The 21,852-nt window shown below is 55.4% G+C and overlaps 2 protein-coding genes across 2 annotated transcripts in view; one reads left to right on the top strand and one right to left on the bottom strand.

Annotated features, from left to right (window-relative positions):
* SUPT6H (SPT6 homolog, histone chaperone and transcription elongation factor) overlaps positions 1-18,927 on the bottom strand; it is a 34,789-nt gene extending 15,862 nt beyond the window's left edge. Inside the window, exons 1-19 of the mRNA XM_063295409.1 lie at positions 18,817-18,927; positions 13,755-13,884; positions 12,302-12,457; positions 12,128-12,198; positions 11,598-11,793; positions 10,827-10,911; positions 10,323-10,596; positions 10,050-10,151; positions 9,410-9,526; positions 9,134-9,223; positions 7,555-7,697; positions 7,209-7,360; positions 6,751-6,849; positions 3,880-4,009; positions 3,129-3,279; positions 1,199-1,353; positions 922-1,117; positions 397-536; positions 200-317 (exon numbers count right to left, since the gene is read on the bottom strand). Of these exons, the coding sequence (XP_063151479.1) occupies positions 200-317; positions 397-536; positions 922-1,117; positions 1,199-1,353; positions 3,129-3,279; positions 3,880-4,009; positions 6,751-6,849; positions 7,209-7,360; positions 7,555-7,697; positions 9,134-9,223; positions 9,410-9,526; positions 10,050-10,151; positions 10,323-10,596; positions 10,827-10,911; positions 11,598-11,793; positions 12,128-12,198; positions 12,302-12,457; positions 13,755-13,860 (2,481 nt within the window). The 5' untranslated portion in view covers positions 13,861-13,884; positions 18,817-18,927. The remainder of the gene's footprint in view (positions 1-199; positions 318-396; positions 537-921; positions 1,118-1,198; positions 1,354-3,128; positions 3,280-3,879; positions 4,010-6,750; positions 6,850-7,208; positions 7,361-7,554; positions 7,698-9,133; positions 9,224-9,409; positions 9,527-10,049; positions 10,152-10,322; positions 10,597-10,826; positions 10,912-11,597; positions 11,794-12,127; positions 12,199-12,301; positions 12,458-13,754; positions 13,885-18,816) is intronic.
* A 155-nt stretch (positions 18,928-19,082) lies between these two features.
* Positions 19,083-21,278, top strand: SDF2 (stromal cell derived factor 2). The gene is made up of 3 exons (XM_063295371.1): positions 19,083-19,278; positions 19,932-20,128; positions 20,743-21,278. The coding sequence occupies exons 1-3, from the start codon at positions 19,098-19,100 to the stop codon at positions 21,028-21,030; spliced, it is 666 nt and encodes a 221-aa protein (XP_063151441.1). The 5' UTR covers positions 19,083-19,097; the 3' UTR covers positions 21,031-21,278.
* Positions 21,279-21,852: the final 574 nt, after the last annotated feature.

Below are 21,852 nucleotides of genomic sequence, written 5' to 3'. Positions count from 1 at the left end.
CAGGGAGAGGGAAAGAAAAGGAGGGAAAAGCCCTCCCATCTCCCCCAGAGAGCTGCAGGAGCAACAGAGCTAGCCATTCCCACAAAGCTTCTCAAATGAAGGCTCAGAGGGGCCGCGGCTCCACTTCCTTGCTCGTGGCAGACAGCGAGGATCCTGGGAGCAACTGGCTGCCCCTGTCAGCTCCCCAGCCCCGGCTCACCTTCCTCTCCCTCTCCTCCTCTCGCCAGGCGTTCCTCCGCTTGGTGAAATGTGGCAGACGCAGGAAATCGGTGACCTCACCTTCCCCGTTCAGCAGGGCACAAAAGACAGGGTGATTTCTGCAAACGGGACTGCTGGTTACGGGCTGGGAGGACCCAGTGGGCAGCGTGCATGCTAACCCCGAGCCTCCCCCCATACCTCGCAGAGGAGAAGGCTATGCCCAGCACGCGGATGCCCTTCCCCTGGTTCTCGTCCATGAAGTCCTCGTCTTCCTCCACTTGCTGGTCCGGGCGATACGGGGCCACCTTGAGCCAGTTGTACAGCTTCCGACTGCAAGCCTTTCAATGGAATTGGGGGCAGGGGGTGGCTGGTGAGGGGATGGCATGGGTGGCTGGGCACAACGCCCAGATCTGAATGCCGCACGCAGCCAATCAGCTCTGCCTCATGCCGTTCTGCCCTTCGGCGCCAGAGGGAGAAGGGCCACAGGGCCAGGAGCAAGGCCAGGAAGGACCCTTCCCTTGTCTGGGTCTGGGACTTGGCTGAAGACAGTGCAAGGTCTGCGGGGCCCTGAGGGCCAGAGCACCCCAGCGTGCCTCATCCCTGGCCGTGATGGGAAGGGCTGCGGGGATGCCCCCCGCCAAGTCTCCTTCTGGGCAGATCCTCTGCTGCCTCTACACAGGCCAGGCCAGGCCAGGCCAGGCCAGGCCCTGATCCTGCACCCACCTTCGTGACAAACTCCTTGGCCTCCACCAAGAGCTTGTTCATCAGCTCCTTGGCCATCTGTGGGTAGAGGAACTGGCGGAGGGCCCGCTCGATGGCCAGCGTCCGCTGACGGTTCCACTCCTGCACCTGGTGGCTGAACTCATCCCGGTAGTAGAAGGGCTTGATCTCTTCGAAGTAGGTCTGGTCATTTCCGTAACTGGAAGGGAGGGCCGGGATCAGGCCGAGGGCAGGCCACCGGGCGGGGCAACCAGGGGGCGAAGCAGCGGGGCGGACTCACCCCTCGACGCCCTTCATGTCGACGCAGATGTCGACGGTGAGGAGGTTCTCCTCTTTGGCCAGGAAGATCTTCAGGAACTGGTCGTCTCGCAGCTCCTTGACGGGCTTGTTCTTCAGGTACTTGAAGGAGTAGGCATAATGGGCTTCATCCACGTCCTGGGGAACGAGAGGGGAGGCCTCGCGGCTTGGTCTCTCAGGGGACTGGGGGGCTTCCTGGTCCTCACCCCCCAACAGCCATGGAGTCCCAGTTCCATGCTGGCCCCAAACCACCCCAGCTCTAAGCCAGCACCAGGGCAGCCGTTGGTCTCAAGGCTGGGAAAGGAACCCCAGGAGGCGCTTGTAGGGCAGGCTTCCACCTGATGGCTTGGGTCTGTCCCGAGACAGGGGTCCGTGGGAGGGAGGTTTCTGTCCCCCAAAGGCACCTTTGCTCCTCATGTGAGGGAAGGGGAGCACAATCGCCCTGTCTGTGGGCTTCTGGTGTGTCCTGGTCAGCCCTCCACTTGATTTTGAATGGATTTTTTGTTTGTTTTTCTTCAGCGGAGCTCAAAGCAGCAGCAGACATGACTGTCCCACCCTCGTGGCTTCTCAGGGCCGGGGGTTCAGCCAAGAGTAACAACGGCAAGGTTCACACAGCCCCACACAAGATTTCAGTGAGGTGGGTTCCTGTTCCCAGAAAACGCAGGTCAGTGTGTTGTGGAAACCAGCAGCTGTCTTCGCCGTTATAGGAACCCAACCGTTGCATTGGCCCATCGTACAACTGATTCTTTTGGGCAGCAAGTATTATGTGAATGCAGCCACTGTATTCCCTTAGCCCAGGCTGGGCATTCAGCACAGAAGCCCAGCCCAGCTGATCCCTGCGCCAGGTTCATCAAGCGAGGTTCATGGTGGAGCGGGCAAGGACGTGAACCCAATTCCAGTCCAAGTCCAATGTCGTGCTGCTCCTCCATGTATTAGACCCTGCTAACACCTGGACCTCAGCTGATCAAAAACGCTAAGCAGCATCTGGCTCAGGACTCAGAGAGGAGGCCACCAGGGCATCTAGACTGGTAAAAAGCCAAAAAAATATCCTGGAAGGAGGTGATAGGAGGCCACTTCCACCTGGCCCAGAAAGTTAAGCAAGGCTGAACCTGGTTTTAGAACTTGGATGGGAGACCACCAGGAATTAAAAGGGCTGTACCTTAACCTGGAAAGCGCTCCCCCCGCAATTCCCAGAAGGTGATAATGGAAAACATTTGTATTTCATTGCCAAGAAAGCTATACAGGTAGTCCTCAATTTACAACCATTCATTTAAAGACAGTCTGAAATTATGATGGTCTTGGAATGGGTGCTTTACTTCCAAGAGTCGCAAAATGTTGTACCACCGTCACGTGATCGCATTTTGGGCACTTGGCAACTGGCTCACATTTACAATCGGTTGCAGCATCCTGCAGTGGTCATGTGCTTGCATTTGGTGACCTTTTTTGCCATTTTCCAGCAAAAAACACTCATTTAGGGAAGCTGGATTTGCTTAACGAGCATGGTGATTCGCTTAACGACCGCCGTAAAAATGGTCGTAAAATTGGGTCCAGTCACGTGGTGCCTTGATTTATGACTGCAATGACTTATGATGGAAATTAAGTTGAGGACTACCTGTATGAAGGCAACCCGGGGGTCACGAGAGAGAATTTATCTTTTCAGTACCTGGAAATTCTTTCTGCTTCTAAGTCTTTGTGCTTGCAGCCAGCATTTTACTCTGTCTCCAGATTCTACCTTCACCTTTCCCTCCAGGTGCACTCCAGGTGTGGGGGTCTACACCCCGCCCCCCGACCAACAAGATTGAAGGCTGTGCTGGCTGGGGATGCCAGGGGGCACTTTGGGGAGGCACCAGGATGGGAAGGTGCAGAAGGCCCCCCGCGTGGACACACTTCCCCCACCCACCCCCCGACTGTACCTTCTTGCCCTTTTTGGTGGGGGCGACGTTGATCTTGGCCCGTTCCTGAAAGGTCTGCCGCAGCACCTGCCGGACCAAAGGCTCGCGGGCAATCTGCAGCGCCACCATGTAGCAGGCCCCTTCCAGCACAGCTTCGGGGGTAGGGAACTGGCTGCAAACATCAGTTGCAAAGGGGGGTGAGTACGTGCCACGGGACACTCCGCGGTAAGCCCCTTCCCCATTTTTATTTACAATTTACTCTTCTGCTCACAGACCACTGAAAAGAGCTTCGCCGCCGCAGAAAAATACAAAGGACAGGTAAGGACAAAGAGTTGTTGCACTGAACGGTCGAATGTCCAGCCCCCCTATTAAAAAACACTGCGCTTCAGGCAAGCAGCAGCAGCAAGTGCAAACTTACCTTTAATTAGATAAAAGCAAAATTAAAATTCAAAGCCCCATGTAGATAGTCATATAAGCTCTCCAGTGGAACAACTGGAAAGTCCGGATGCAAGAAGGACCCCCGCCTTGCTTTCAGAAAGGGGATCCAGTCACAGCTCCAAAGGAAACGCGTTCCACCTCCAGCAGCAACCCAGAGAAAGCGCTCTGCCACGGCCGGACCCTCACCTCCGCGGGGCAGTGTTCACACCCAAGGCAACGAGCGCAACTCAGAGAGACCAGTAGGAGAGAGCACCGAGGAGCCTTGTGGCCTCGGAGGGAGGGGAGAAGAGAGGTTTCCAGAGTGCCCGGAGGGAGCCTCCTGCCCTCCCCTCACCTGCACACGTAATCCTTGGCCAGTTCCAGGGGCTCTGCCGGGAACTGCTCGGTCTCGTGGCGCTGATAGCTGTCCCGCAGATTCTCCCCAAACTGCTCCGGCGTCAGCCCAAACTTCTTTGCCAGGCCATCTAGGGAAGAGACCCATCAGCCGTCAGGGCAGAGAAGGGCAGGGAAGGAACGTCCCTGCACTCTTCCTGGCCGGGAGAGGCAGGCTCTCTCCGCAGGAGTCCAAGCCCGTCCCCACACGGCTGCAACATCTGCACAGATGTTTCTCCATGTGCTCTGCTGGATTTGAACACCTATCCACCTCCATCACGCTCTGGGGAAGCAGTCTCGGGCTGGGCAAAGGAAGGCTTAAGCAATGTCAAATTAAGGCACAAGGTAAGAAAAAGAAAAGGTCAAGCCCGTTTTCATTCCATCCACCTTTATTCTTCCACCGTTTGTTCTTCGCGCTCCCTTCTGGCTTAACCAGACCTGCTTCTTGGCGACCCCAACTGCACTGCCTGCAACTTGCTCCAATGTTTCACCCAACGCGCCCAACGCTCACTTCCATGGCGCCCTGGGTGCTCTCTGAGCTTGGCTGTTTGCTTGCAGACGTTTCCTCACCCAGCGAGGTGACATCGGCTGTGCGAGACCCCTTCCGCTTAACAAAGGGGGCAGCAGCTCGCTGAGATACACGCTGTCCTCTTTTCTTCTTCAAACCATCAGTCGTTCCTCATAATGCACGTCTTAAGATCTCCCCATCCATTTTCTCACCTTTAGTCAACATTTTATCAAGTAAACAAGGTTGCTTACTTGCTCTAGCTGTTTGTGCTGCTGATACGTATAAATGTTTCTACTGGTATTTTGTGAGCTGCCCCGGATTACGGCATTTAAAATGGGCCGCCATATACTGTACGTCTTTCAAATAAATAAATAACTTGCGTTCACAAGCATCTTGGTCTCTGACGCAGTCATACCCCTTGTTGTGTTATAAAATCTATCTAACGTTCAGGGGAAATCATTTGGGTTCTCAATCCACAAGGCTACGTAACTTCATGAATCGATTGGTTGAAGTTGGCAGTATACGTTTAACAAATACGTAAATGAACTTCATTGGCATAGAAAAAGGCATAAACGTTCACATCCCAAATCAACATCCTTCTAAGGTCACCACAAGCATTCTTTATACCAGGTAGTCCTCAGCCTGTGACCGTATGCTTAACAATGGTTCAAAGTTACAATGGCCTCAGAAAAAGCTCTTTAGGACTTGTATTCACACTTACGACCGTCATACCACCCCTGTGGTCACGTGATTGCCATTTGGACGCTTGGCAATCAGCTTGCATTTAGGACTGGTCGCAGCATTCTGCGGTCATGTGATCATGATTTGTGACCTTTTTTGCCGGTTTCCAGCAAAAAACACCCATTGGGGAAGCCAGATTCACTTTACGACCAGTGATCTGCGTAACTACGATCGTAAAAATGGTTGTAAAATCGGATCCAGTCACGTGGTGAGTCGACATACGACCACAACAGGATATGACAGAAATGCCGGTCCTACTGTGGTCGTAAGTCGAGGACTACCTGTACATCTATCCAAACATACATTAAGCAGCTGAGGGGACATCACACAGCCTTGCCTTGCTCCTTGCTAAGCATTCTATTTATGCTGATGCAATCTTTATTTCCACCACAGACATCTCTTATTGCATTCAGCATATCGCATTTCAACTCCGCATTTGTACACAATGCTCAATAACTCAAACCTATCCAAGCCTATTGATTTTATTATATGCGTTCTCTAAATAAACAAATAATAAATTTTCTTTCCCACATCCATGCATTTCTTAACCACCTGACGAAGAGCAAAAATCTGGTCTGCACAGGCCCTACCTGGCGTAAAGCCAACTGTACTTCCCAAATTTGCTCACTGTCACCTCTTAAATCTTTTCAGTCAAATGAGAGATCAGCAGTAGCTACAGCTGCAGCTTCTGCATTTCCCCTTGCTACCTTCACCTGCCTTTACTGGGAATAACAATGGTAGTCTTCCAGTTGTCAGGCACACATCTAATTTTCACACACTTCTTTAACAAGTCGCACAGCCACTCCGAAAACAAACCACACCCGTGTTTTAGCATTTCTCCGCTTACACTATCTATACCTGCAGCCTTGCAATTTTAACACTCTCGCATTTCATCAGCATTTTCTTGGACGTTGACTTTGATAGCGTTCATTTCAATTCCACTCTTCGATATATAACTGCTATTACCATAGAAATCGCTAAAATATTCCTTCCATCGTTTCCTCACTTGAGTTTCATCCCCAATCATTGCATCATCGTTACCTTTATTTCCATTCACTCTGTTCCAAGCAGCTTCAACACCCCGTTAAAGCATATGGGCGATGCCTACTGCGGTTTCAGAAATAAGAAAGACATTGTAAAGTGGCGCACGGCTGCAAGTGAAGCCTCCGTGCCCTTGACATTTCATACAAAGCCGTGTCCTGCATGTCCAGAGGATAGATCATGCAAATTAAATTGAGCAACATCAGCTTGCTTTTAAAAAAAAAAAAAAGGGGGGGGGAGCCCTGGCTCAACTGTGGTTTCTTGCTGCACAGAGTCTGAATTTCCTGAGTCACAACATATAAAGAAAAGTAGCAGGCATAACTGTTTTGAAATTTCAAAAGAGAAGCGGTGGACGGATGTTCAAACAACAAAGATTATCCTTTTCAGAGTCACATGAACCCTCTTCCTCAGAGCAGCCTACTGACCTCCCCTGCGGAGAAACGTACTGGACGAGCCTGCCAGTCCCACGCGTCTTCCCACCTCCCCTCCTAGTTCGCTGCAGAGGCCCTGGGGAGAACACACGGGCGAGGAAGCTCCCCTTACCTAGGCCTGCCGTTTGGCAGATGGTATACATGTCCCGACGCGAGGCCTGCTTGAGCTCCGGCCCTTTCTGCTCTTCATCCTCGGCATCGTCTCCCTCGCCTAGGAAGAGAACAAGCCGGTCACCTTCCAAGCAGGAAACGCCAAGAACCAAAACGGCCCTTCGAAGGGCAATCAGACACGGAATAAACCAGCATTCCATGGTATGGCTTTCTGGGTGACGGAGCAGGAAGCAGACCAGAGCACCCCGGGGTGAAGGGATGACTTCCCCCATGCCAACGTTAGATAGCTCTGACCCCATCGGACCGGTCCCCCACGGCCTTCAGCACGGGGGGGGGCAATGCCACCCACCCGCAGAGAGCCTGGCTGCCACAGCAAGCAGACTCCGCAGCTACACGAAGGGGAAAAGGTGTGCTAGCGACCCAGAAGCCGAAAGAGGGAAGGAGCGAGCTGTGGCGCACCTTCCTCCTCTTCGCCGTCCTCGCGGACCCGCTTGTGCCTCTTGCGGTTGGCTTTGGCTGCGTTCTGCATTTTGGGGATGTCTCGGCCGTAGTAGAGCAAGAAGTGGTTATACACGTCTTTCAGTTCGTCCATCGACTGCACGTCCTTCAGCCTGTGAACAGAGTGCTTTCCGGGAGGGAGGAACGGGATGCCCCCTCCGCCCCTGGACAGAAATGGTGCCAGGGAGGCAGAAGAGCGATGCTTGGTCTGGAGGGAGGGAGGGAGGGAGCGCCAGCCCCAGCCCCAGCCCCAGCGGAGAGGCGCCGGCTGCCCCCCGAGCGGAAAGGCGGGAGGGACGACGGCTACCTCTCCATATCGGTGGTGTCCAGGGCCCTGATCCCATCGGCCAGGGGCTTGTCTGGGTCAGCAGAGATCTGTTCGTACTGGTAGGCCTGCATCTTCTCGAAGAGGCGGGTCAGGTTCTGCTTGCGGATCTTCAGCTGGCTCCACTGAAGCGAGAGAGCAGGGAGGACCCGTGTCTGCCTGGGCCCCCACCCTCTTCCTCCCCTACCAGGGAAGGAAGCTGCACGCAGCGAGGTCAGCCTCCCGATCTGGGGCTCCTTCCACCGAGTCAGGCTTCCTTGAGACGTGGCAGGAGGGGAACCCCACTGTGGGAGAGCGGGGGGGGGGGAAGCCACGTGGCCCTCAAGGGCCAGCTATTAGGCTAGCCCAGTGTTTCTCAGCCGTGGCGACTTGAAGATGTGCGGACTTCAAATCCCAGCATCACCCAGGCAGCATGCTTGGTGGACTCCAACTCCCATGCTGGCTAGGGAATTCTGGGAATTGAAGTCCACACGCCCTCAAGTTGCCAAGGCTGAGAAACACTAGGCTAGACCCCGGGGATTCCTCTCTCAGGGCTCTTTTCTGCTTGTTCTCCAGAAAGGCAAAATTCCTTCCCCAATGGCAGACAGGACATCCCACATGAAACCCCCTAATTTGGAAGCCAAGGGGCCCAGCGAACTGGGCTGTGAGACAGACGTGCCCTCGTGGGGTTCAGTGTCAGCGTTGCAATGGCTGTCCTCCCACGGCCACCTCTGGAACCACCCCCAGAGCAAAGACACACGAAGGGCCCTCCTGAAGTGAGTTCTTGCTCCCACCAGCCATCTTCACGGCCGAGAGAGCAGCTCTCAAACTGAGGTAACTCACCATTGAGCTTTTGGGGTTTCATTCAGCATACTGTGAGAAGCTAACCCTTATTACTGGTGGCATACAGGTAGTCCTCACTTACAGAGGACTATTTAGCAATCATTTAGCAACCATCCGGAGTTAAAATGGTGCTGAAAAAACCGACTTGCGACCTTCCTCGCACTTACGACCATCACAGCGTCCCCATGGTTACATGACTGCAGTTCGAGTGCTTGGCAACCATTGCACGTTTACAGCGGTTGCAGTGCTCTGCAGTCACACGATCACCATTTTTGACCTTCCCAGCCAGCTTCCGATAAGCAAAATCAATAGGGAATTGTGTTATTTGTTTAACAACCACATGGCTCACTTAACAGCCACCACAAAAATGGTCATAAAATCGGGTCCAGATTTGCTTAACTGCATCACTGACTGACCTAAATTCCAGTCCCAATTGTGGTCATTAAGCAAGGACTACCTGAAGTATAAGGTGAAACCCCAAGAAAAGGCAGCTTATTCTACAAACCACAATTTAACGAACTACAGATTAACACAGTGGAGGAACTGAGGTCTCTAGAAGCACTGGAGTGCCAGAATGAGGGTCTACTTTGGACCAGCAGTAAAGTGAGACCTGATCCAATCTTCTCTTTCCAGCAGAGCCCAAGATCTTCTGCTTCTCCAACAGAAATAGCAATCCACCTAGTAGGTTTGCGAACAGAAGCCACCCTTGGCAAGAGATCCCCCCCGGGGTGGCCCTCACCTTCTCGTCCCACTGCCAGACTCTCCAGAGGTCATTGATGTGCAGCTCGGGCTCCACGTACTCCTTCCGGTAGAAGGCTATGAAGGGGACCTGAGACCAAGCAAGATGCCTTTATTGACCAACGGAAGGGAAGCTGTGGATGTGAGGAGGCAGGGAAGCCTCCTTGTGTGGGCGGGGAAGATGAAGCCGTGACCGGAAACCATCTTTGGTCTGTGGAAGACGTTCTACAGCAGCCACAGCTCCTTCACCCCAAAACCAGGCCCTAAGCGAGCTTGCCTCAAAATGCTGGTTCCTCATGAAGTTAAGGGCTTCTTTGATCTTCTGGATGGTGCTGGGCCCCTTGCGACTGAAGCTGCTGCTGCTCTGGCCACGGTCCAAGTAATCAGAACTCTCCTGGGGAGGGGAAGAAAAAACCGGTTTGCGCCCAAGAGCTCCTGTAGCTCCTCCTGAGTCTTCTGAGCTGGACTGGCCGGCCCAAGGCCTCCACATCCCTCAGGCCGCAAACCCGGGTGCCCCTTTGGGCCCTCTCTCACGCTCACACCCTCCACGCAGTCTGAGGCACCACCAGTCAACTACAAGCCCCACTAAATGTGAGGGAAGCTGCTCAAGAGCACAGAGGTACTCCCGGCGCCCTGTGTTCCCAAGACCGAGCTCATCCCTGCTCAGCTGGGATGACGCTGCCTCCCGTTTCCCCCTCGCTGACACGCTGCTTTCGGCTGGGCAGCTGAGTCTGAAATCGAGCGGACTCAGCCAGCAGGAAGCCCGAGCAGACGGGATCCGAGGGGTGGGGAAACGGCAGCCGGCCCCCACCTCTCGGCTTGGGGCCCTGCGGGGCCAGAGAAATTCCAAGCCGAGCTAACATTTCGTTTCAGGCACCGCTGACTTGAGGGCTCCCGGGGGACCCCGCAGGCCCCACCTGAAGGGAGATGGTGGGCATGGCGAAGGCGTTCCTGTAGATCCAGTCGGCTTCTTCTTCCAGCTCGTCGTCTTCGGCGTTCTTCACGGGAATGGAGCGCAGCTGAGAGAAGGGGAAGGCAAGGGGAGAGGTGATTTCCCTGGAGAAAACGCCCCGGTTTGGCCAGGGCCGCTTTCTGCCCACGGGGCAGGGAATCCCCGCTCTCGAAGCTGCAGGAAGGGGGTGGAAAACGTGGACCGGGCACCGGCAAAAGCAAAACCGAGCCATCCTCACTTGGAACCTCTCAGGCATGTCGGTCACCCGGATCTCGTTGTCCTGGTCGGTCAGGTGGCTGCTCTCGAGCTCGCTGGGCTCATACATCTCGAAAATGCTGCGGCGACTGACCCGCTTCTTGGCCGTCTTCTTGGGCCGGGCACGGATCTCACCTTCCGTCTCTTCGGGCTCGTAGTCGTACTCATCCTCCATCTCCTCATCGTACTCGTTGTACTTCTCAAACTCATCGTAGTCGAAGTCCACGCCAAAGATCTCCTGAGCTTCTTGCAAGGCCCTGTTGGGGGAAGCGGAGCCGCCACCTTCCTGAGAACGTCCATGCCTGTAACGGGCGAAGCTGGCCCCGTCCTCGAGAGCCCTGCCCCCGTGGCCCAGGGAGCCCACGGGCATATCTGCCCACCACCCCCAGAGCCAGAGAAACGTCCCCCGCCCGGGCCAGCGAGAGCATCTCAGAGCAGGCACAGCGTCCCTCCCTTTCTCAGGAGGGAGGCGGCGGCGGCGACTCACGCGTCTGTGTATCCAGGGAGCTTCTTCCTCCATTTGGGCTTCTTCAGCGGCTGCCCATCGTCATCCACAATGAAGTCATCGATGTCTAGGAGAAGCAGCAACGAGAGCCACTGTAGAGCTGCCCCAGCTGGACACTCGCCTCGCCTTCGCTGGCCAGATGAGCTGGGAGCACACTCCCCAGCCAGTCCCGGTCCCTCTGGAGGACCACCGGACTAGGGGAAGGAACATCGGACTAGGGGAAGGAAACCCTGAGCGCTGGCCAGGGACTGGCGCATTTGAAGGTGTGCACGGTTCTTGGGGCATCCTTGGCAGGGACCTTCTGGTGTTTATTCCTTTGCCACTCTAGCCTGGTGTGATGCTGACCTAGCCTTGGGAAGGGGGAAGGAATGAGCCAGCCGTTGGGGGGGTCTTGTCAGAAAAGCTTAACTCAATCCTGGGAAAGAGGGAACCAGACCAGGAAATTCAGGATAACCCCACCATGATTTGGCCTGGAATAACAGGCAGCAGAGAGAAACTCTACAAGAGCGAAGGGCGTTCCTAGAATCCCCGCTGTGCTTGTTCTCTGGCCTGGCCCACCTTGAGGGACCGATGCCTGAGCATCCACAGCTACTTCCTCTTCAACCTTTGCCATCCCTCTTGCCCTGGGACTCCGATTCCTTCACGGAGAAGGGTGGGAAACTCACGACCTGGCCTCCTTGGTTCCTTACAGCCTTCTCCCCACTGCTGGTCCCCTCTCCAAGGAAGCCCCAGGGGGCCCACAGCCACACATACCAGACTCATCTTCCTCTTCATCATCCTCATCCTCGGCTGTGGCAAGGTGACCGTCGGTCCCATCACCCCCTTCCTCGCCTTCCCCATCCTGGAAGATTTCTTCTGCAATGGCTTCCTTCTCATGCTCCTCCTTCCCGTAATCTTCCTCCTTGTCGTCCTCGTCGTCTGACATCTTCCGTACCCGCCTGAATTTTTGCTGTCAAGAAGCACGTCTAGTGAACACCCAAGTCTCTCACACCAGAGAGGCTTCCCCTTCAAGGCCTTCCCCGCGAGGCTGCCCGGGGCACTGCACCCTCAGAGACGCTCACAAGAGATGTTGGCAGTCTGTCGGGCAGATTCACTGCCACCAGCCAAGGGACCACCTGCTCCAAGCAGCAAAGCCCACAAAGGACAAGGGAGGAACCAGCGGCTTTGGGAACTTGCCCAGAAGAGCTGCGTCTGGATGTCCACCAGCCGCATGGGCCTTGGCTTCCCAAGGAGGGCCTTCCTACCAGCAGACCAAGGGCTGCCAGGGCCCACATCAAACTCACGCGTTTAACTTTGACGCCCAGGTTTTCTTCAATGAGGTCAAAGTCGTCATCCTCAAGCCGGTCGTCAAAATCTATCGCAAGATAGAAAGTCAAACCAGGAGGCACCCAGAAAAAGGGGGGAGGGGAGGCAGAACTGCCTTCCTAGTCAGCTGTGTGCCTGTCCCAAACACTTACTGCGTTTCCTCTTTTTACGGCCAACGTCGTCCTCCGAGTCTCCTGAATCACTGGCCTCTTCCTCCTCCTCCTCCTCCTCGTCATCATCATCATTGATGAACCCTTTCAGGTTCCCTTGCTCATCCTGGTCATCCAGGTTCTCCTCTTCTTCCTCCTCTGAAAGCGGCAGCCAAAAAACAAGAACAAACCCAAAAGAAACTGAGAGCTGGCATTGGAAAGGGCAGATGGAAATGCAAGATGCCAAGCTTGGCAGTGGCAGAAGAACTTCTCCTGTAGAAGGAGTCCCACAAATCCCTCTGCCCTGGATCACAAGCGGATCTCTGGGAGAATTAGTAAGTGGGCAGTTCTAATTCTGGGGGCGGGCCACCTAGGTGCGTGTCTGGTTACGTTATGACCAAAGTAGCAAGCAAAACCTGCAGGTGGCTGACTTCAAATTCCACAAAGGCTGGAAGCTGTGGGGCTCCTGGAAGGCCAAGTGGCTTATTATGACAAAAGAAGTTCTTGTCACAAAGGACTGGGGCGGTCTGATCTCCAAGGCGATGTTGTTCCACAGGGCAGGTGCTGTGACAGAGAAGGCATGACCCTGAGATCTCTCAAGATGACACTTCCCAACAGAAGGGACCTGGAGCATGCCAACCCTGGGACAGGTGGTCCCCCAACCACTTGGGCCTGGTGCCATGTCGTGTTTGACAGGTGACAACCAGGGCCTTGAATCGCACCCAGAAGCCCACTGGGGGACAGCAACTTGCAGCGCAGAGGTGTTACGTGGCCGTGTTGTGGAATGCCCAAAACTGCCCGTGCCACTGCAGATCCCCCCAATGGCTTGGGACCAGGGTACCAGAGGGACCATCTTCTCCCGGTTGTTTCTACCTGTCCAATTCCGTTGGGTAGATTGGGCATGCTACGGGTCCCGTCAGCCAAAGAATGCCGGTTGGCAGGGAGTAGAAGGCCACCTTCTCTGCCGGAGCGCCTGCCCTCCGGAATATTCTCCCTTCGGAGATCAGGATGTCCCCAACCCCGTTGGCCTTCTGTAAGGCCGTGAAGACCTGGCTATGTGCCCAGGCCTGGGGCCCCGAGTGTGTTAAGGGCCCCATTTCTTGGCTCCACTAACATCCGTGCATTGTTTACTTGGAGACCGTAGACATTTATTTTGTGCTGTTTGTTTTTAATTGCTTTAACTGTTTTACAGTTTTTATGATTGTAAGCCACCCAGAGTCAGCTGTTGAGGTGGGGACCCATAGATATTAAATTAATAAATAATTCTGGACCAGTTGCGGCATCTGAATGCCTTTCAAGGGCGACCCCGGGGGCAGCGCTGACAGCAAGCCAACCACGGAGTGACTAAGGCACGAGTTACTGTGAATACGGCCCACGGGATCACGTCAGCCCAACCGATCCAGGGGCCGAAAGCCGAGCCTCACAGAAGTGCATTGTGAATGCTACGTGAGCTCACCGTCTTCATCTTCCGCAAACTTTTTGGTTGGCCTTGGAAGTACTCCCCCGTCTTCGTCGTATTCCTCCTCGGATTCCTCAGCTTCGCTTTCCACGAAGTCAGACATGGCTGCAGTTGTAAGTGGCACTGCCTGGGAGAAAAGGAGGCTGAAGTCACAGAGGTTCCCACAACGGCTTTAGAGTTACGCTTGCTCTCACCAGCCTATCGTGGCTGTTACTCGCTTACAAGCAAGGTCCTGAGGCAGCGGCTATCGGCCCCGCGCAGCAAGTACAGCTCGGGTGGCCGTCAGCAGTTCCCGCAGTTCCAAGTCCGCCTGTCTAGAGTCCAACAACTTGGAGAACAACAAACGTTTGATTACAGGCCGGGACCAAAACAACCAAACGTAATCTGAGAGTACAGCAACATCTCGTTAATTAACTACTACTGCCATCAGCTGGGAAACTTTACGGCTTGGGGGTAGAATTTAGTAGTTGCACAGGCGACTTCCGGATGCTTATCTTGTAGGAAAAATTCTAAATTCCACTGCCCAGAACAGCCAGGCAGGCTTTCCATCAAGGCTGTTGGATTAGCTGGGAGCACAACAACTTGAAGACGCACAAACCGGGACTGCAAAGCTTCCCCGACGGTAAGCCCAGAGCAGACACAACGATTCTGCCCTCTCCCTCCTGTCGTTTGTCCGAGAGTGGAAGTCCTGGAAGAACTGCTAAAACGCAGCATGTCCCCAGGTCGCAAACCTCCAGGTCACGGACAACCCCTAGATATGAATGGGCTGCCGGCAGTATAAGCAGTCCTTGTTCAACGACCACTCATTCGGCGCCCATTTGAAGTTATGATGGTGCTGAATGAGGAGACTTACAACCAGCCCTCAAAGTTGTGGCTGTCGCAGCATCCCCACAGTCACGTGACTGCAATTGGGGCACGTGGCAACCGGCTCGCGCTTATGAGGGTTGCGGTGTCCTGCGGTCACGTGATCACCATTTGCGACCTTTGCTGCCGGCTTCCGAGAAGCAAAGTCAATAGGAAAGCCAACAGGAAGCCACAAGTCACAGTCACTTGATGTCATGCTTAACGACCCATGCACGGTTAGTTTAACGACCACACCTGGAACTGACATCAAAACTTGGCATGGTCATGTGTTTTTTTCACTTTATTACCAAGTTGCCAGTCCTGATTACGGCTGTTTAACTACCTGCAATGGAAAATAACAGTATAATAAATTTGGCAAATTCTGCATTGTAACATGCAGATACAGAAAAGACAGGAACCGTGTGTTGGCTGGGGAATTCTGAGAGCTGAAGTCCACACATCTCCTAGTGGCCAAGGTTGAGAAACACCGATCTACAGCATGAGGCCACGGAGGGGACCTGCAGCATGCCCACTCTGTGGGAACTCATGGGATTGGCAGACAGAGATAGGTGGTCTTGCAAACAGCCTGGCCCTATGCCATGAAGGACTTTATAGGTGATTAACAGCATCTTGAGTTGTACGTGAAGCCTACAGGAAGCCAGCACAGCTCACAAAATAGAGGTGTGGCATGGGTGCACTGTGGTATATTCATACCAATCTGCCCCACTGCGTTCTGGACCTACAATAGTTACCAGATGATCTGGAACAGTCCAAGCAGGAGGAAACCAAGGCATGAGCGACTGTGAACAGGCCTCCCAATCCAGGAACAGGTACAATCAGCACCCAGGATGGAATTGTGCAAAGGCCCTCCCAGCACGGCTGCCAACCCCTTTTCAAGCATGAGCCACAAGTTCAAGAGAAACCCCAAACCGTGCTCCCGGTCTGTCTGGAAGAGTGCTACCACACCCAGAGCTAAAGATGAAAGGTCTCCAAATCTGGGCCCTCCGAAACAGCCATTTAGTCTTGCTTGGCTTCAGCATCTGGACACCCACAGCCTCCGAACACTGGGAAAAAAACCTTGACGGCATCACATGATCGACCCACAGTAGACATGTATAGCAGCACATCATCAACACGTAGGTAGTCCTCGACTTACGACCACATTTCAGACCGGGATTTCCATCGCTAAGCAAGGCGGCTGTAAAAGGATCCACGAGCAGTCTACACAGGCCTGATCTGACCCAAAGTCATTGCTGCCCTCTCAGTCTAGGCAGCAATTGAAGCCTCACTTGAACTGCGCATCAGGCCTCAGGAATGACCCCTCTGGAACTCAGCTGGCTCCATCAGGTGTTTGGGACGGATCAGTCAATGGGCCCTTCCTCCCTTTGGTGGGGAGTGGCTGCAGAGAACTCCCAGGCCAACAGAGAGTGATCTAAACATCGTAAGGGATTGATAGAAAGACTCCCCCAAATCCACCAGCGATCCCAACTGATTCCTGGAGCCCAAACTTATCACCAGGATCTCATACCTGGCTATGTGCGGGGCAGCAGCTCTGAAAGCCACACAAATCCAGCTGGTCAATTCCATATTGGGTGGCAGCAATAACCCTTGAGAACACCGCTACATTTTTTACGAGCAGCCACAGTTGCCCCAAAGCCTAGTAGCTGCATTTGGCTATGCCCCTTAGTTTCAGGCTGCAGCAGAGCAGGAATTCAAAGGGTACACGAGGACAGGTGGCCTCTCACCAGCATGCTGAGAGACAGGGTGAGACAAACAAGAGAAGGCAACACCACACTGCAGTAGCTCCAGAAGCACGGCAGCAGAGGCAGACTGTCCAGCCTCAGCCCAGGCTCCCAACATCATCATCATCACCACGGCTACTTGGCCAAGGCTGGGGGCCACTTTTCTTCCTTGGCAAAGTGGAACCATTCTTGCAAGTTTCAACACCACCTGCGCTTCACCAAGCTGCAACCAAGGGCTCGAGTGCATTTCCTGGCCCTTGCTTGTTACCCTGCCCAAGCACCAATTTTTATTTTATTTTTGGGGGGACCTTTGAGTCATTGTTGACTCCTGGCAACTGCCCATACTAGTCCCTGCAGTTTTCTTGGTAAGGTTTTTCGGAAGTGGTTTGCCACTGCCTCCTTTCTAAGGCTGAGAGAGGGGGACTGGCCCAAGGTCATCCAGCTGGCTTCGTGCCCAAGGCAGGACTAGAACTCACCGTCTCCCAGTTTCTAGCCTGATGCCTTAACCTCTACACCAGCCTGGCTCTCTACTACACCACTACACCAAACTGGCACCCATTATCAGACAAATAACGCTTTGCAGGAGTGTTTGGATGCTGGTAATTACAGAGCTCTGCGCTCATCCTTTCATCACACCACGCAAGGGCCCCTCCCTGTTCTGCCAGCCTTACTAGAAAGTCAAGGCATCTCCTAAATGCTGTAGTTCAAAGCCCTGCCACCCCACCCCATCCCCTTTTGCTCTTTGGGGCAACTTCCAAGGCCAGAGTACAGAAGCCTTTCTCAACTTGAAACCGCACTGGCCAGAGGATTGTGGGAGTGGAAATTCAGCACATCTGGAAGATGCCAAACCAGTGAAAACTCTTCCTGAACTACCTCAGCATCTCTCACAGTAAGTTTGTCAACCAATAATATCGTCTTGCATTGTAGTTGGGGAATTAAGACTGAAAGAGTGATTCTGCCAAGACTAGGTTGGGGCAGGATCTTCTTGCCCTGCCAATCTGCCTCCATGCTATAGAAGCTTTGCAGACACCCAGTGTCCAATAAAGGACATTAGGGCATCTTTCTCCCACCTACTATTCTTCGGGTAGGCTAGACTACAATCCCCAGAATTCCAAGCAAGCTAAGTCAGGGTGCTTAGTACACAAGGCACTCCACCCACAGCATTTCAGTGCAACAACCCCCTGAAAGGAACTACGGTTCTCATTCTGTGCAGCAGAAAAGAGCCAGTGATGAGGGCTGTGGTCACAGAAGACGACAAAATGGGAAAGGGTGGGGGAATACTGAAGACCACCAATCCCACCTGAGCACAACGCAGCGAGGATTCACACCACGCTCGTTCAGACCCACCAGCCAAATCCTTTCCGGGATATACCGAAAGGATTAAAAGCTCAGGATCACAGGAACGAAACTTGGGGGTGGAAGGGAGGATGGCTCGCCCTCCGACTTCCTTCTCCTTTGGTGTGCCTGCAACTCTAGCTTTACTCTGCGGCGCTACGCGTCGCCAGACCAAGGCCCGTGGGCACGGCCGTTATCCCCCAGGAGGGCCCCTCTGCACTCCCGACCGGAGGGCGCCTTCCGTGGCAGCGAGGCGCGTCAGTCCCAGCCCCGAGCAGCCTCAACCGCGGCTTCCCCGCCTCCCCCCGGGAGGGGGCGGGGCTGCTGGAGACTCCTGCAAGAAGCCCCCCCGAGTGGCGGACGCGGCTGGAAGAAACCGCGCGGGAGCGGAAAGTACGGGCGCTAGCCTCTCCTCCCCCCGGCCCCCTCTCTGCCGGCCCCCGGCCCGGTCGGACGGGCTCCGGAGGAGGCCAAGTACGGCCCCGGCGGCACTGCCCAAGCCCGCCGACCCCGGAGCCCCCACGCCGACGGGCCGCCCGCCCTGCCCGGGCCCGAGCGAAGCGCGCGAGGGAAGATCGAGGCGCACGAACGCGCGCCGCTCCCGCCCCGTAGACGGCGGCCAGGCCAGGCCAGGCCGGTCGCGCGCCTTCCTCGGAGCAGGCGGCGGCACAGCAGCAGCAGCAGCGCGCTCCGCTCCGCTCCGCAGCAGGAGGGCGCCGGGGGGGCGCGAGGGCAGCTCCCGCCGCCGCTGCAGAGCCCGTCCGGGGCGGCGACCCCACCGCCTCCCCCCTCGAGCGCCGCGGAGGGGCCGAGGAGAGGAGGCCCTGCCCGCGGGGCCCAGCCGCCCGCCTCCGCGCGAGGGCCCAGCGGGGGGCTCGCGCTATCCAGCCGCCCGGCCGGCTCACGGTGCGCGAGGGGTGGACGCGGCACCCCGGCGAGGGTCCCGCCCGGCTGGCCCCCGCCTCCCCAGCCCGATCGCCCCCGGCTCGGCCGCGGGCCCCCCTCGCCAGATCGGGGCCCCAAGGCCGGCGGGCGCGCCGGCCCCCCCACCCGGAGCCTGCCCCGACGGCCGCAGCTCCCCGCGGCCGAGGAGGGAGCCCCCCGGCGCCCCGCCCTCCGCCCGCGCCAGGCCGACTCACCTCCCCGCGGCCGCTCCAGGGAAAATGGAGGCCGCGGCGCTCCGTCAGTCGCGGCGCCGAAGCTGGGGGCGGGGAGGAGCAGACGAGAGCAGAGCGGCCGCGCTCGGCTTCCGGGCGGGCCGCCACTTCCGCGGCGCCAAGCGGGACGCTCTGCTCCTGCATAGGACTCCCTCTCTGTGGTTGGCTCCTCCTCTCGGCGCAGTCCGGCCCGGAAGTACCTGGGCCGCTCTGCGCGGCCCCGCCTCTATCGCTTCCTGTGACGTTCGACCCGGCGGCGGAAAATGACGCTGGCGGCGACGGCGGCCGCGGCGGCGTTGCTGCTCGTTCTTGGCCCGGGCGACGCCGGGGAGGCGGGGGACGGCGACGCCGGCGCCGGCGCGGTAACTTGCGGCTCGGTGGTGAAGCTGCTGAACCCGCGCCACGGCGTCCGCCTGCACTCGCACGACGTCCGATACGGTTCCGGTACGACCCGGGCGCGTCGGTCGGGGGGGGGGGAGAGGGGCGGCGCGCGCTCTGTACGTGGTCAGGGGCACCCTAGCAGAGGCGGCCAGTACGACCACCGTGAGGACCGCCCTTCCCGCCAGCCCGGCCTTTGTCGGTCGTCCCGGCCACGGCCCCAGACTCGACACCCCTTCTTTGGGGGGCTTTCCCGTCCGGTTGACGGCCCCGGGACCTTTCGCTGGGCTCCCCTCCGGGACTAAGTGGCAAGAGTCGTGTATATCAGATGGGGGGCGTATGAATTTATTAAAGAAATAAATAGGTGGGTCCAGCGATGCTGAGCTTTCTGAGATCAACCGAGGTCAGTGGACGCTGCGCAAAACCTGTGGAGGTTGAGGAGAGTAGCCCGACTTGTGACATCCAGGCGTCCTTCTCGGTCAAAGAGGACTTTTGGGATGGTCGGTCTTGAAAGGAGCCTCCGCTTCGCTGATAAAGCGGGGGGGGGGGGGCAGGAGGCTTCAGCACCAAAATGAAACAAAAAGAGGCCGTAAAAATACAGGAGTCTGTTTTAACGTTTACCGTCGTCACTGTTGGAGGCGTTTTACAGGGTAAACAATCAGAAGATGGAGGTTCTGGTAGGGCAAAAGTCACCTCCGCATGCTTGCTTATTTGCACAGGCAGCGGACAGCAGTCCGTGACGGGAGTCACAAGCGTAGACGACAGCAACAGCTACTGGCGAGTTCGGGGCAAGTCGTCCAGTCTTTGCAAAAGGGGCACTCCGGTAAAATGCGGGCAGGCGATCCGTTTGACCCACATCAACACAGGCCGCAACCTGCACAGCCACCATTTCACATCTCCCCTTTCGAGCAACCAGGTGAGGCTGAAGTTACCGTGAATGGCCAGCAAACACTTGCCTTTGATGCCTGGGGAGCTGGCTCAGTTGCCCAGGTTGCTTGCTTCTGCAAGCCTGCGCTTGGGTTCTGTAGGCAAGGATGCCTGCCTTTCTGTGCTGTCTTAGGGTGAACGAGACTCCAGTCTGCTTGGCTCCTGTCCAGGTCTCTGGTTGGGGCTCTCTGTAGACTTCTGGCAGGGGTCTTTGCCAACCCAAGCTGAGCGGACCACGCACGCTGCCTACCTGGCGAAGAGGTCTGCCTTTCCTTCCTGAGTTTCTCAGCCCAAGATTTCCATTTTGCTTCTCCGGCGTCTCCATCTCAGTAGAAGTAACGGAGTCTCTGCGACAGCAAAGGATAAGGGAGTCTTGCCTACAGATGTCTGGGATGGGTGGGGGTGGGGGTTATTCTGCTTCTGAAGTGTACTTCCCTTTGTCCCTTGTTATACATTTGCTTCTTCACCCTTGTATCCTCAGAAAGCACATGACTGCCCCTTTGACCATACGGCTTTCTGGCCAAAGGGTCTCCATTGTTCCCATCACAGTGATCATTGTCTTTGCATAGTTTTTGAAGTGCGTGCTAATGCTCTCTGTTCCAGGAAGTCAGTGCCTTCGGGGAGGACGGGGAGGGGGACTTCCTGGACGACTGGACGGTCCTGTGCAATGGCAAGTATTGGGAGAGGAGAAGTGAGGTGCAGTTCAAGCATTCTTCCACGGATGTGCTTCTTTCGGTCACTGGGGAGCAGTACGGGCGGCCTATCCATGGGCAGAGGGAAGTGCACGGCATGGCTTACTCCAGCCAGGACAGCTACTGGAAAGCCATGGAAGGGATCTTTGTGAAGCCTGCAGAATTGCTGAAGGCCGAGCTCTACCACACAGAACTATGACCCCCACGGGACATTCTCACATGCCCGCAGCCTGAGGCCATCAAGCCTGTTGAGTTCCCAGGTTGCGGTTTGGTGGCTGAGACGTCGGCGCGGCAGACCCTGCCTGGCTGCTGAGATGTGCCCTTTTCCGCCACCTGCAAAGGACAACGGTGTTTCCGCTCTTGTTCTCAGCACACAGTCCATTGCTGACATTCAAGCATGTGGGTGTTCTGGGAATCAGCCATAAATAAACGTTGAATATTCAAGCACGTGTGGCAGGTAGTTGGGTGTTTCTCCTGTGGATTCTAAAGACAGTTTTTAAAGAAGGACGCCACTGTTTCACCCGGAAGAGCGTTGCTTTTCTCCCTTCATATTTCAGAGTAAAGTAACAAAGCTTTGGGTGAAAACTATACAGCTCAGTCATTTGTGGCAGAGGACCACAGTGATGCCACCAAATTTTAGGAAAGGTCTGTGCTCAAGAGTCTTGTACTCCAGTCTGAACATGTTGCATCCCTGAATCCCTTCTCTTCCTTTGCTGCCCATTTGAACAGAGGTCCTCCAAAACGGGGCCCATTATAAGGGCAGAATTATTATAAGTCTGTTTTAACTCACCTCTTTGCCCTTCTCTGTCAGCATGTTCTGCCTGCATTAGTGCTGCATTTTCCTCCCTAAGTTAAAGTTGTAATAAATATGTTGCAACAAATAACAGCATTTTTTAATCTTTATAATCAATTATTCGATTTCCATTCTGCTATTTGTCGTCGTTATAGCCAATCTCAATAAAAACAGTTTTAGTTTTCCTGTGGAATGGACATGGTCTGGCCTACTTAGCAGGGTTGCTAT

Source organism: Candoia aspera, chromosome 1 (assembly GCF_035149785.1).
Source record: "Candoia aspera isolate rCanAsp1 chromosome 1, rCanAsp1.hap2, whole genome shotgun sequence".
Classification (NCBI taxonomy): Eukaryota; Metazoa; Chordata; class Lepidosauria; order Squamata; family Boidae; genus Candoia; species Candoia aspera.
The sequence above is the reverse complement of the archived record's forward strand: the minus strand, read 5'-3'. Positions and strand labels throughout refer to the sequence as shown.

Bases quoted from the DNA above. Each gene is read 5' to 3' on its own strand.
- SDF2 (XM_063295371.1), top strand. From the start codon at position 19,098: ATGACGCTGGCGGCGACGGCGGCCGCGGCGGCGTTGCTGCTCGTTCTT. The intron at 19,279-19,931 runs GTACGACCCGGG...TTATTTGCACAG, and splicing joins CGACGTCCGATACGGTTCCG to GCAGCGGACAGCAGTCCGTG. The intron at 20,129-20,742 runs GTGAGGCTGAAG...TCTCTGTTCCAG, and splicing joins CTCCCCTTTCGAGCAACCAG to GAAGTCAGTGCCTTCGGGGA.